This window comes from Saccopteryx leptura, chromosome 5 (assembly GCF_036850995.1).
Source record: "Saccopteryx leptura isolate mSacLep1 chromosome 5, mSacLep1_pri_phased_curated, whole genome shotgun sequence".
In the NCBI taxonomy this organism is placed as follows: domain Eukaryota; kingdom Metazoa; phylum Chordata; class Mammalia; order Chiroptera; family Emballonuridae; genus Saccopteryx; species Saccopteryx leptura.
The window spans coordinates 27,832,574-27,847,960 of NC_089507.1; the positions used below are offsets into that span (position 1 = coordinate 27,832,574).

Consider the following 15,387-nt stretch of genomic DNA (forward strand, 5'->3'; position numbering starts at 1 on the left):
TGGATATGTAGGCTTTAAATACTATCTTTATTTAGTTTCTTTTCCTATTGATAAAGGAAATACAGATTTATTCTAAGCATCATAGAGATATAAAACATAGAAACCAAATGCTCCCTGTATTCTCATCTCCACTGATATATACAAAAGTATTGATATAGATTACTTTAGACATTTATTTTAATGTATAAACCAACAAATCAATATAATTTTTACCATATCAAGTAAATATAGAGCTACCTCATCCTTTGTAATGGCCGTATAATATTCTATTGCATTAATGTACTATAATTTATGGAATTAATCCTTATTTTGTGGACATTTGAGCTGTTTTCTGTTTTTCATGATTGTAAACAATGCTGGGAAAACACCTTTTTATGTAAACTTTTGCAAACCTGTGTTTCTATAGGATACATTCTTAGAAAACTTTAAAGGAATTAACATGAGGGAATGATCATTTTTCATTGCAATAGATATTGCCAAATTTCCATCATAAAGGTTGTATTAACGTATAACCCAACAGTGTATGCAGGCCCCAATTTCCCTAAGGGGGGTGGAGTTTTATAGGCAGTCTGTACTTATCAGAGAGATTGTAGAACCTTGAGACTCTTCATTCAACTCTGTGAATGTCCGTAGTTCACATGTGTCTCTGGTTTCTAATAAATTAACATTAATAGCAGCTCGAAGCTTTGCCCAAAAAAATCCACATTTACACCTATCCTTGGGCCATTTCAAGTATGCTTTCTTTTCTTTTCTTTTTTTTTTTTTTGTATTTTTCTGAAGCTGGAAACGGGGAGAGACAGACAGACTCCCGCATGCGCCCGACCGGGATCCACCTGGCACGCCCACCAGGGGCGGACGCTTTGCCCACCAGGGGGCGATGCTCTGCCCCTCCGGGGCGTCGCTGTGCCGCGACCAGAGCCACTCTAGCGCCCGGGCCATCTTTGCCCCAGTGGAGCCTTGGCTGCGGGAGGGGAAGAGAGAGACAGAGAGGAAGGCGCAGCGGAGGGGTGGAGAAGCAAATGGGTGCTTCTCCTATGTGCCCTGGCCGGGAATCGAACGGGGGTCCCCCGCACGCCAGGCCAACGCTCTACTGCTGAGCCAACCGGCCAGGGCCAAGTATGCTTTCTTTTCAATGAAAGCTTTCAGCTTTGGATACCTGGTCAGAATGCAGTAGAATGGAATGGGTTCCAATAAGATAAGAATTGCGTATTGAGAAGTTTCCTGGAAGAGATTGTGATAGGCTAGTAGAGTTCATAATGGCATCACTCACTCTGGACAAAGTTGGGAGATAAAACAAAGATGAATTTATAGCTTTTCTCAATGCAGTTTAGGATATTTTCAGGAATTGTGTTGCCAGAGTCAAAGTTTTCCTTGGAAAGGCAAATCAAGACAGAACCATCTTCTTTCTCTAGATTGGGGATCAATTCATGCTTCACCCAGGCAGAACCATGTTCACTATATGAAATAAACAAATGAAACTGGACATTTCTCTTGAGTTGTTGGGTTGTCTTCCTGACCCTGTGCCATGTCTGTGTCCATTGACCAACCATCCTGAGATACCAGGGCAGATAAAAGTGGTGGCAACAGAAGGCCACAGCCACTACCAGAACAAGCATGATAACCACATTAGTGACAATCAACAGAGCTGTGTTGCAGGATAATTCAGGAAAGTAAACATCCTTTAACTGAGTCCCCTTTAGATTCAAAGGGTATTCACAGATGTATGAATCTGACCATCCGACCATCATGCCCTTAGAATATTTTTCAAGCTGAATGAAATCTCTTAATTCACAAGTACACTGGAATGGATTTCCTCTTGCACTTACAGTCTTAACTTCCTGGCAGCTCTGAAAAAAATCTAGAGATGGGCTGAGTATTAAGTTCATTTCAATGTTTAGAATTGAAAGTTTTTTGAAATGGCTGCACCCAGGAAGATCAGTTAGAAAATTAAATGCAAGATTTAGCTCTTGCAAAGACTTTAGATGAGTAATCTCTTTAGGGACAGTTGGAATTTTGTTATTATTCAGATCAAGTATTTGAATATTTGTGGGCAAGCACCTGAAAATAGAATCAGCAAATTTATTGAATGAGAGGTTCATGGTGATCAAGGTTTCTGGCCAAAAACAATTTTCACTATTTTCATGTTGTAGGATTTTGGCTTAGATCTAAGAGCTGCAAGGATGTGTGGTTAGCAAAGCAACTCACTAAGGAAAGTATCTCCAATTTATTGCCCTTCAAAATGAGAGTTTTCAAATGAGGCAGTTGGATAGGTTTTCTAAATAGTTCATCTGTTAAAATAGTATTAGCAAAATTTAGCCCTGGCCGGTTGGCTCAGCGGTAGAGCGTCAGCCTGGCGTGCGGGGGACCCGGGTTCGATTCCCGGCCAGGGCACATAGGAGAAGCGCCCATTTGCTTCTCCACCCCCCCCCTTCTCTTCCTCTCTGTCTCTCTCTTCCCCTCCCGCAGCCAAGGCTCCATTAGAGCAAAGATGGCCCGGGCGCTGGGGATGGCTCCTTGGCCTCTGCCCCAGGTGCTAGAGTGGCTCTGGTCGCAGCAGAGCGACGCCCCGGAGGGGCAGAGCATCGCCCCCTGGTGGGCAGAGCTTCGCCCCTGGTGGGCATGTCGGGTGGATCCCAGTCGGGCGCATGCGGGAGCCTGTTTGACTGTCTCTCCCCGTTTCCAGCTTCAGAAAAATACAAAAAAAAAAAAAAAAAATAGTATTAGCAAAATTTAAATATTGGAATCTTGTAGGATAAACAGGGAATAGCATGTCTGGCATTTGTGCATCTAATATTGTCAGGTTTTTTATATCCATTTTGGTAAAAAGCAAATAGAAACTCTCCTGTGGAATAGAAAAAATTCTGAAATGCACATGCTCCAGTTTTATAGTTGTCATTACAGTATCTGAGTGGTCAAATGAATTGGGGTCAAGATGAACCGTACCTCCAAAAGTCATGTGTTGAATTTGGAAATATTCTACTGATGTATGCCAAACAGACTGGAAGATGTCATCCCAGAGTAAATTAACAGAATTGATGTCTTAGAATTCTTGAAAATAAGATTTTTTTGAGTTTCATAACGTGGAAGTTGGCTTTTGCCATCTACATTTGTCATTTCTAATATTTTTGAAGTCTTGATTCCATCACGCAAAAGAACCCAGAAATTTGTGTTTGTTGGTAAAACAATTTAAAGTTTTGTTGTATTTAGGATGGGCAGGCTGCCTTCTTCGTAATGAGAAAGAGTCTTCAGTCCTAAAAAAAACAAACCCCGTATTTAGATGCAAATAAGTGATTTTCTGGAAATCTGATTTTTGTATTTTTGCCCTATTCAAACCTAGAATTTCCAGGTGAGCCATTTTGCCAATCTCCTCACAGATAGGCAGGGTATCAAAATCATTGAAAGAAAGATCTAAATGTCTGAGACCTGCCAGTGAATACCAAGTTACAGTCTTCAGTCTCTTGTAAGACAAATCTAAATATTTTAACTCCTTGTTAAATTCAAAGGTCTTGAGATCCAGCTCTTGCATTCTGTCATGGCACAGAATCAAAACTTTCAGTTTACAGACAGAACGAAAATCTACACTCTGGAGTTGATAAAGAAGGTTGTGGGATAAATCCAGTGTCGTTGTAGTTGGGGTCAAGTCTGCAGAAACCTTTCTTAGAGACATGTTAGAGCAGTTGGTAGTCCATTCCCTTTCTTCTGGCAGCTCTGAAGCCCAGCCATGCACTGACATGACAACACTACAAAATAAGTAAATGCTTTTGATATGTCTCATTGTAATTCCAAAGATTTTATCATTGTTTCCTTCATGTGAATGATGAAGATGAGTTCAAAATCCTAAAATGACAGCAAATAATGTTAAGTGGTTATGTGGTTTGTTAAATCCTGTAGTATTTTTTTAAAGTGCCAACATATGAGTTAAAATAGGGTCCCAACATGTATATTGAGCCTTTGAACTTGATCTCAGAGCTTGGCTCATAGATTTCCCAGACAGTTATTGTGCCATATCTCCATCACTGAAGCAAAGAGGAGAAATATAATAGTTGGCAGAAGTGCCTCTCTCTTAGTTCAGCTTAGGAATTTTATTGCTAGGATATAGTCCACATCCTTTCTTATATTCTCTTTTGACAGTATGAAGGCATTAAGAAAATTGAAAGTAATTTTTAAAATTTTTTATTAATTTATTTGTTTTTAAATTGAATGTATTAGGTGTCATTGAATACAATGTACAAGTGATTTATTATAGAATTGTACATCTGAAACCTGCATAATTTTATTAACCAATGTCACCCCAATAAATTCAATTTAGGAAAAAAGAATATAATTTTTTAATTTTTTCTTAATTTTATTGATTGATTTTACAGAGAGAAGAGGGGAGAGAACAAGAAGTATCAAGTCATAGTTGCTTCACTTTATTTGTTCATTGATTGCTTATTGTATGTACCTTGAATGGACAAGCCCAGGGTTTTGAACCAGAGACCTCAGCATTCCAAGTCAATACTTTATCCACCATGCCACCACAGGTCAGGCAAGAATGTAATTTTTTTAAAGACTTTATATTTTTAGGGAAGTATATGATTCACAGCAAAATTGAAAGGAAGATACAGAGATTTTTTTTCCCCATATTCCCTCACCTTCATATATGCATAGCTTCATCCATTGTCAACATCCTCCACCAGAGTGATATGTTTGTTATAATCAATAGACCTACACAGACACATCACTATCATACAAAGTCCATAGTTTGTATTGCATATAGTCCACTCTTGGTTTTGTACATTCTATGAGTTTGGACTAATGTATAATGGCATATATTCATCATTATAGTATAACACAGAAGATTTTTACCACCCTAAAAAATCTCTGTGATATGCCACTTTTTACACACACACACACACACACACACACACACACCACACACACTTGCGTGAGCATACCCACTGATGTTTTTATTGTCTTCACAGTTTTGTCTTTTCCAGAATGTCATATATTTGGAATCATACAGTTTGTAGCTTTTTTAGATTGGCTTATTTCACTTTTAATATGCATTTAAGTGTCATCCACTGCCACGAACCACTGCAGCTAGTAATTCTAGGTCCTGAGTGGGAACGGTGCAGATTTAAGAAAATAGGCTTAAAAGAGATGACTCTCTGCAATGAAGAAGATAGCTTGCAAAGAGTGAGACTCCACCCCCCTACCTGCTTTATTTATAGGTTAAAGTGAGGTCATTAGCAAATCAAAGAGATCATTAAAATAAAGTCACATTTCAAGTCAACTCAAGAATTCTCCCAAGTGCAGAAAACCCCCACCATACATAATATTTTAACTTCACAAAACAAAGAATAAAAAGGAAACTACTTCCAGTCTCTCCAAGGGACATGGAGGATAGGACAGTAGAAACAATTTAGCATCACAGCAAACATGGAGGTGTGGAGAAAAACTTAGCCTTTAGCAACTTAATCAAGCAAGTGAAGTGGGAGGTTGGGATAAGTGCAAATACTCAGCTTTATAGCCAATATGGAGGAGTGGGGGGGGGGGGGACTTAGCCTTTTGCTAAGCCTCAAACTTACAAAGGCTTTGCCACTTGCAGTCTCCCACATGTCCTCCTTTTCTTTTTTCTTTTTAATTTGTGTGCTGAGATTTGCACTCATCTGATTTCCTAGTTTCCAATTCGGAGACAGACTGACAAGTCACCACAGGTAACATAGCCAAAAATAAATTGTCCAGGGTTATTTCCTTTCCATGTGTCCTAAGCATCTCTTCCCCTTCTGTCATCAGCTTCTTCAACTGCCTCCAGGTTGGAGGTTGCTGACGGTAGGTGCTTCTGGCCTGGCAGCTGGGGTGGAGGCGAAGTCTCTTGAATCTGGTGGTCATATCTTTCTCCGGATTCATGGCATCTCACCAGACATTCAGAAACCCACAGAAGAGCCTCAGCAGACCTAGGAAAAACACAAACATATTCTCGGCCCCATAAGAGAACAGGGTCTGGCCCTTGCCAGATTCCTGTGAGCAGGTCCTTCCATTGCACTTCAGAGAAGGCTTTCCTTGTTGGATGCCAGAGTCTTTTGACTGCTGAATGGCCCAGTATATCAGCATTCAAAAAATTTAAAGTAAAAAAAGCATGATAAAGATCATTTGCAGGGGAGAGACAAGATGGCCATGGAGTAGGTGGACGTTCCAATTCCCACATCCCAGAATCAAAGTGGATTACAACTTAATTTTGAGAACAGTCAGCTGGAAAGACCAACTTTGGACTAAACAAGGATTCTACAGCCAAGGACCACCAAAGAACCAACATTGAGACTAGTAGGAAAGGCGAAGATGCGAAAAGGGCTGTCCTGCTCCTGGGAGCAAGTGGCGGCCTGGAGGAACTCTTGTGGTGAGGAGGAGTGCCCGGAAAGTTGTGGTTGTAGGTCCTCAGCCCCAGAACTGGAGTCCCAGCCTAGAGCCCTGAAGCCTGGAAGGGGCAAACAGACTGTTTTTGGCTGAGAAAGGAGCCTAGATACTGTTTGAGAGAAGGAGACAGAACTCTCTGACCCAGGCTCTGTATTAAAGGGACTGTACGGAGAGCCTTGCTCACAGCCACCTGCCCGGGGCTTCGAGAGCGGAGAGCGCTGGGAGGACTGGATTTGCCAGGGGAGAGTGTGGTCTTGGAGGCACAGGGGGAGACACTTTGAGGGATGGACACCCTAATGCCTGGACTGAATCATGCCCCAAATTTAAAGTGAACATTTTTTCTCAGAGCAGCAACACCAACCAAGGGAAGAAATTACCCCATCCACTGGAGGCTCCCCTGCCCCTGTTAGAACAAAGAGGTGCTTAGAGGCAACAGCATGTTAGGGACACAGGTAATGAGTGCTGGGGTCTGAGCTACACTGCCTGCCTCCCCCCCACACACACACACTGTTGAGTGCTCGCCGAGGGTGGGCAGGCCGGCAGCAGTGGGGTGCAGCTGCAGGAGCCAGGGCAATCCAAGCGAGTATGCGGGCCCACCCGCCAAGGGGGAGGCCACGGCAGCCACTGTGGAGGTCTGAGCAAGCCTACAAACTCACCAGCAGCTGAGCCCGGGAGACTGTGGAGGTGGTCGAGCATAGGCGCGCACAGGCTGGCCCATGGAGCTGGGGGCCACAGCAGCCACTGCAGAGATCCTAGCTTGTGTGCAATCCCGCCCACCCTTGGAGGCTGAGGAGTCCCAGAGGATAGTGGAGGCAGTCCGAGTGGTTGTGTGTGCGTGAGCCTGGTGGTGAAAGCAGAGGCCACAGTGGCTGCTGCGGAGGTCCTACCTCACGCACAATCACACCTGTGGTGTGGGCCTAACCCTGGCAGTGGCTGAGGCCCAGGCGACAGCGGAAGTGGTCTGAGCGGCTGCACCAGTCCCACCTGCAGAGGCTGAGGCCGCCACGGCTGCTGCACAGGTTCAGACTCATGTGCAATCATGCCTGTGGTGTGGGCCTGCCCCTGGCAGTGGCAAAGGATCAGGCAACAGCAGAAGTGGTCCTAACAGATTCACACAGGCTGCCTGCGGTACTGGAAGCCACTGCAAAGGTTCAAGTTTATGCACAATCCAGCCCACGCATGATCCTGCTCTTGGTCGCCTGGGGCCCAGGCGACCTCAGAGTCATAGTAAACACTGACACAAAGAGCAAAAAGAATAGTGATAGCAGATAAGCAGTCCATAGCAGATTACAAACAACAGCTGATGCCAACCCAAGAAGACCTAGAAAAAACACAACTGAAAACTGGAAGTAGACAATACCAACCCTAGACTCAGCTAGCTACACAAACAACACACCAAAAGGAAAAGTGTATACACAAAATGAGAAGACAAAGAAATGCAATCCAAATGAATCAACAAGAGAAATCCCCAGAAAAAGAAACTGAGTGAGATGGAAATAACCAAATTACTGGATGCAGAGTTTAAAATAATGATTGTTAGGATGCTCAAAGATCTTAAATCAACAATAAATGATATATTGAACAATAAATAAAGAGATAACAAGTATCAAAGAGGACATTGAAATCATAAAAAAGAACCAGACAGAAATGACAAACACAATATCAGAAATGAAGACTACACTAGAAGGAATTTAAAGCAGGCTGAATGAGGCAGAGGATCAAATCAGTGACTTGGAGGACAAGATAATCAAAAGCACAGAAGCAGAACAGCAAACAGAAAAAAGGATAAAAAAGTCTGAGGAAACTCTAAGAGAGCTCTGTGACAACATGAAGAGAAACAATATCTGCATAATAGGGGTTCCTGAAGAAGAGAAAGAACAAGGGATAGAGAACCTGTTTGAAGAAATTATAGCTGAAAATTTCCCTAAATAGATGCAGGAAAGAGTCACACAGATTCAAGAAGCAGAGAGAACCCCATTAAAAAGGAACGCAAAGAGACCCACACCAAGACACATCATAATCAAAATACTAAGCTAAGAGATAAAGAAAGAATACTAAAAGCTGCAAGAGAAAAACAGTCTATCACCTACAAAGGAACCCCCATAAGAATGACATTCGACTTCTCAACAGAAACACTTGAGGCCAGAAGGAAATGGCAAGAAATATTCAAAGTAATTCAGAACAAGAACCTACAACCAAGACTTCTTTATCCAGCAAGGCTACCATTTAAGATTGAAGGAATAATAAAAAGCTTCCCAATTAAAAACAAACAAACAAGGAATTCATCACAACCAAACCAATGCTGCAAGAAATGTTAAGGGGCCTGCTGTAGACAGAACAAAATGGGAAGGAAAAAAAATCTAGTAAAAGAGGAATGTAGATTTAAAGAAAAAAATGGCAATAAACAACTACATATCAATAATAACCTTAAATGTAAATGGATTAAATGCTTCAATCAAAAGAAATAGGGTAGCTGAATGGATAAGAAAATAGGACCTGTACATATGCTGTCTGCAAGAAATCCACCTCAAAACAAAAGATACATATAGACTGAAAGTAAAAGGATGGAAAAAAATATTTCATGCAAATGGAAATGAAAAAAACCTGGGGTAGCAATACTTATATCTGAAAAAATAGACTTTAAAACAAAGACTATAGTAGGGGATAAAGAAGGTCACTACATAATGACAAAAGGAACAATCCAACAGGAAGAGATAACCATTATAAATATCTATGCACCTAATATAGGAGTACCTAAATATATAAAGCAGACTTTGATGGACATAAAGAGCGAGATTAACAGCAATACTATAATAGTAGGGGATTTCAATGGCTCACTAACATCACTGGATAGATCCTCAAGAAAGAAAATTAACAAAGAAACAGCAGAATTAAGGGACACACTAGATCAACTGGATTTAGTAGTATCTTCAGAACCTTTCACCCTAAAGCAGTAGGATATACATTCTTTTCAAGTGCTCATGGTACATTCTCTAGGATAGACCACATATTAGGGCATAAAATGAGTCTCAACAAATTCAAGAAGATTGAAATCATATCAAGCATCTATTCTGACCACAATGGCATGAAACTAGAAATCAATTACAATAGAAAAACTAAAAACCACTCAAACACTTGGAAACTAAACAGCATGTTATTAAATAACGAATGGGTCAACAATGAGATAAAGGAAGAAATAAAAAATTTTCTTGAAACAAATGAAAATGAGCATACAACAACTCAAAATTTATGGGACACAGCAAAAGCAGTCCTGAGAGGGAAGTTTATAGCATTACAGGCATACCTTAAGAAGCTAGAAAAAGCTCAAATAAACAACTTAACCCTGCAATTAAAAGAACTAGAAAAAGAACAGAAAGTAAAGCCCAGAGGAAGTAGAAGGAAGGAAATAATAAAGATAAGAGCAGAAATAAATGACATGGAGACTGAAAAAACAATACAGAGGATCAATGAAACCAAGAGCTGGTTCTTTGAAAGGGTAAACAAGATCAATAAACCCTTAGCCAGATTAACCAAGAAAAAAAGAGAGAGGACTCAAATAAATAAAATTAGAAATGAGAGTGGAGAAGTAACAACTGACACAGCAGAAATACAAAGGATTGTAAGAAAATACTATAAAGAACTGTATGCCAAAAAATTAGACAACCAAGTTAAAATGGAATAATTCCTCAAAAAATATAATCTTTCAAAAATCAATATAGAAGAATCAGAAAACCTAAATAGGATGATTACAACAAATGAGATTGAAACAGTTATCAAAAACTCTCAACAAACAAAAGCCCTGGGCCAGATGGCTTCACAGGAGAATTCTACCAATCATTTAAAGAAGAACTAACTCCTATCCTTCTCAAGCTACTTCAAAAAATTCAAGAGGAGGGAAAACTTCCAAGCTCCTTTTATGAGGCGAGCATAATTCTGATTCCAAAACCAGGCAAAGACAACACAAAGAAAAAAAACTATAGGCCAATATCCCTGATGAATTTAGATGCTAAAATTCTCAACAAAATATTAGCAAATCGAATACAGCAGTACATTAAAAAAAATCATAGATCATGATAAAGTAGGATTTATACCGGGGAGGCAAGGCTGGTATAAAATTTGCAAATAAATCAATGTGATTCATTACATAAACAAAAGGAAGGACAAAATTCACATGATAATATCAATAGATGCAGAAAAAGCATTTGATAAAATCCAGCACCAATTTATGATCAAAACTCTCAGTAAAGTGGGAATACAGGAAACATACCTCAACATGATAAAGGCCATCTATGACAGACCCACAGCCAACATCATACTCAATGGGAAAAAATTAAAAGCAATCCCCTTAAGATCAGGAACAAGGCAGGAGTGCCCCCTTTCACCACTCTTATTCAACATAGTTCTGGAAGTCCTAGCCACAGCAATCAGACAAGAAGAAGAAATAAAAGGCATCCAAATTGGAAATGAAGAAGTAAAACTATCATTATTTGCTGATGATATGATACTGTACATAGAAAACCCTAATGTTGCAGTAAAAAAACTACTGGACCTGATGAATGAATTCAGCAATGTGGCAGGATATAAAATTAATACACTATACTCAGAAATCAGAGTCATTTTTATACACCAACAATGATCTGTCTAAAAAAGAAATTAAGAAAACAATCCCCTTCACTATTGCAACAAAATAAAGTACCTAGGAGTAAATTTAACCAAGGAGGTTAAAGATTTTTACTTGGAAAATCATAAAATATTGATAAAAGAAATCAAGAAAGATACAAACAAGTGGAAGCATATACTGTGTTCATGGTTAGGAAGAATAAACATCATTAAAATGTCCATATTACCCAAAGCAATTTATAAATTCAATGCAATTTCTATTAAAATACCAATGACATACTTCAAAGATATAGAACAAATATTCCAAAAATTAATGTAGAACCAAAAAAGAACACAAATAGCCCCAGCAATCTTGAAAAGAAGAATAAAGTGGGTGGTATTACGCTTCCTGATATCTACTATAAGGCCATTGTACTCAAAACAGCCTGGTACTGGCATTAGAACAGGCATATAGATCAATGAAACAGAACAGAGAACCCAGAAATAAACCTGTAGCTTTATGGACAATTGATATTTGGCCAAGGTGGTAATAGCATACAATGGAGTAAAGATAATCTCTTTAACAAATGATGTTGGGAAAAGTGGACAGCTACCTGCAAAAAAATGAAACTAGACCACCAACTTACACCATTCACAAAAATAAGCTCAAAATGGATAAAAGACTTAAATGTAAGTCGTGAAACCATAAGCATCCTAGAAGAAAACATAGGCAGTAAGCTCTCCGACATCACTCACAGCAATATATTTGCCGATTTATCTCCACGGGGAAGGGAAATAAAGGACAGGATGAACAAATGGGACTATATCAAACTAAAAAGCTTTGCAAAGCTAAAGACAATATGAACAAAATAAAAAGGCAAAACACACAATGGGAGAACATATTCAACAATATGTCTGATAAGGGGTTAATAACCAAAATTTATAAAGAACTTGTAAAACTCAACACCAGGAAGATAAACAATCCAATCAAAAAATGGGCAAAAGAGATGAATAGACACTTCTCCAAAGAGGACATACAGATGGCCAATAGGCAGATGAAAAAAATGTTCAACATCACTAGTCATTGGAGAAATGCAAATTAAACCCACAATGAGATATCACCTCACACCAGTCAGAATGGCGCTCATTAACAAAACAACACATAATAAGTGCTGGAGAGGTGTGCAGAAAAGGGAACCCTCCTGCATTGCTTGTGGGAATGCAGACTGGTGCAGCCACTGTGGGAAACAGTATGGAGATTCCTCAAAAAATTAAAAATCAAACTGCCTTTTTTGACCCAGCATCCCACTTTTAGTAATATACCCGAAGAACACCACATCAATGATTCAAAAGGAGAAATGCACCCCCCATGTTTATTGCAGCATTGTTTACAATAGCCAAGATCTGGAAACAGCCCAGGTGTCCATCAGTGGATGAGTGGATTAAAAAGCAATGGTACATATACACAATGGAATACTATAGGGCCATGAAAAAAAGGAAATCTTACTTTTTGCAACAACATGAATGGACCTGGAAACTATTATGTTAAGTGAAATAAGCCAGGCAGAGAAAGAAAAATACCATATGACTTCACTCATTTGAGGAATCCAATGAACAATGTGAATTGAGGAACAGAATAGAGACAGAGGACGGATCAAAGGGTCCAGAGGGAAAGCAGACAGAGGGAAAGGGAATGATAGGATGGGATGAGAGCAGAAAAGCAACACCAGGGGTGGGGGGGTGTTGTGGGGAGGAGGGCAAGGGGGATGTGGAGCAAGGGGGAGGGGGGAGGTATGCGGGGGGACACTAAAATCTATGTTCACCCAATAAATTAAGATAAAATTTTAAAAAATAAATTTAAAAAAGGATTTGCAGGAGTTCGAGAGTATAACTCCCCCTTTTTTATTTTTTCTAATTGACTTTTAAGTGTTTGATGTGCACACTCTACAATGCCTTGACCCTGAGGATTGTTAGGAATACCTGTCCTCAGGCCAATTCCAAAAGTCTGACAAAATGTACTAAATGTTTTTCCTACATATGCAGGAACACTGTCAGTTTAATCATCTTAGGAAATCGTAAAATAGAAAATGCATACAAACAGTGAGCTATAACATGCTTAGCAGCCTCACCGGTTCTGACAGAGGCTACCATAAATCCAGAATAAGTATCCACTGGAACATGGACAAAGGACTATTTGTCAAATGAGGGTAATGAGTAACATCCATTTGCCAAAGTTGTCCTGGTAGGAGTCCTTGAGGGTTAACTCCAAACAAGGGACAGATTGTAGTCTAGGACACCTTGGACAGGATTTAACAATCTACCGTGCTGCCTCCCGAGAAAGTTGAAACTGTTTACGCAGGGCTGCAGCGTTCTGGTGATGAATAATATGAGACTGAATTGCTTGATCTAACATGGTTGCTCCAATAATCTTCTTTTGAGTGGCTTGATCAGCAGGAGCATTCCCTCGTGCCAAAGCTCCAGGGAGCATAGAATGAGCTCAAATATGTCCTATAAAACATGCAGTTTTATGTTGACGTAAAGTCTTTGAAGGAGAAATTGTTGAAATAGTTCCTCATCTGCAGCTGTTCCCAAGACAGCAGTCTCTATAGTGAAAACAACCATAAGCATAATATTTGTTGTCTGTATATAAATTAAAGGAGGAACGTGACAAATGCTGAAAAGCCATAATAATGGCATGTAATTCTACCCTTTGAGCTGATGTTAAGGTGACTGTTTCAGTATAAGCTTGTCCATTAATTATTAAGCCTGCTATCCCCAAGCTAGACCCATCAGTAAAGACTGTAGGTGCTTCAGGAATGGGCTCATTAATAATTGCTTTAGGAAAGACAAATGTAGTAATTAACAAAAATTGAACTATTTTACCAGCTGGGTAATGAGAATCAATTTGACCTGTAAAATTTGCAAGAGCAACTTTCTATTTTGTGGACGTTTCCCAGAGCCATTGTTGTTGATCTTTTGAAAAAGGAACAACAATAAGTTGAGGCTCAAAACCTCTAAGTTGTAAAAGTTGCCTGTGTCCCTTGATACTCAAGGACTCAACAAAATCAAAATACGGAGATAGACTTTCTTAGGAGTAACAGCTAAATGAACCCATTCAGTAGGTCCTGAAGCTTGCCACAATAGTCCCGTTGGAGTGTAACTGGAGGGACAAATTAATAAAGCAATTGGTTCTTCAGGATTTATGCATTTTATTCAATACTTGTGCTTGCTGCAAGGCCTTTATTGAATACAAGCTGTAAAGCTTGCTGTCCTGCAGCTGTAAATTGTCAAGGGGAAGCCGGTTCAGCTGAACCTCTAAGATTATCAAAAAGTGGTTTCAGTTCCCCCATAGTTAATTTTAAGGAAGGTCTAAGTCAATTAATGTCTCCTAACAATTTCCAAAAATCATTTAAAGTTTGCAAATGATCCATCCTGATTTCTAATTTCGGTGAACGAATTTGTCGTCCTTCAATAATTTGTCCTAAATAAGAGAAAGGCAAGGACTGCTGTACCTTTTCAGGAGCTATATAAAGTCCTGATTCTTTCAAAGAATATTTTAATTGTTACAAAATGGTCAGCACAGTGTCTTTATCTGGATGAGCAATAAAAATATCATCCATATAATGAATTATGTACGCCTTAGGGTGCTGCTTTCATACCAGAGAGATAGTTTGAGCAACATATTTTTGGCACAAGGTAGGACTGTTAGCCATACCTTGAGGCAAAACTCTCCACTGGTGTCACTCCATGGGAGCCTGGAAATTAAGTGAAAGAACACTGAATGCAAAACACTTGCAATCAAGTGGGCTTAAAGGAATAGTAAAAAAGCAATCCTTCAAGTGAATAATAATAAGGTGAAAATCCCATGGAATGGCAGTAGGAGAGGAGAGTCCTGGCTGGAGAAGACCCATAATTTCCATAGTCTTAGTTATTGCTCTCAAATCCTGTAATAGCCTCCAGTTTCCTGATTTCTTTTTAATGACAAATATAGGCGTATTCCATGGGCTATTAGAAGGTTCAATGTGCCCAAGCTGTAACTGCTCTTGTACCAATTGAGAAGCTACCTTTTCTCCTGAGAGAGGGGCCACTGGTCTACCCAAACAGAATCACCTGACTTCTAAGTAATGGGGTCTGCACAATGTATTATTAGGGTAGCAGGAGCTACCAAGGCCTCTATGCTAAATTTTGATCCCCTAATCCATGCCTTCTGGTATTGGGTGTCACTTCTATGGGGGTGAGAATCCCCCGTTGTTCTTTCCCTAATCCTTTAGTGCAGCGGTTCTCAACCTGTGGGTCGCGACCCTGGCGGGGGTCGAACGACCAAAACACAGGGGTCTCTCAACCTGTGGGTCGCAACCGCTGCTTTAGTGGGAAAAAATTCCTGATCAAGCA

The 15,387-nt window shown here is 39.9% G+C and overlaps 2 protein-coding genes across 2 annotated transcripts in view; both read right to left on the reverse strand.

Moving 5' to 3' along the window:
• Positions 1-558: 558 nt before the first annotated feature.
• TLR10 (toll like receptor 10) lies at positions 559-3,775 on the reverse strand. The gene is given in 7 exon segments (XM_066385327.1): positions 559-728; positions 1,113-1,244; positions 1,247-2,151; positions 2,153-2,316; positions 2,735-3,024; positions 3,027-3,261; positions 3,263-3,775. Coding segments are annotated over 7 exon segments (2,409 nt in total).
• A 1,671-nt stretch (positions 3,776-5,446) lies between these two features.
• The window catches only part of TLR1 (toll like receptor 1), a 51,964-nt gene continuing 42,023 nt past the window's right edge, over positions 5,447-15,387 (reverse strand). The window contains exon 5 of the transcript XR_010751500.1: positions 5,447-5,939. The gene's annotated coding sequence lies outside the window, so the exon portion shown is untranslated. The remainder of the gene's footprint in view (positions 5,940-15,387) is intronic.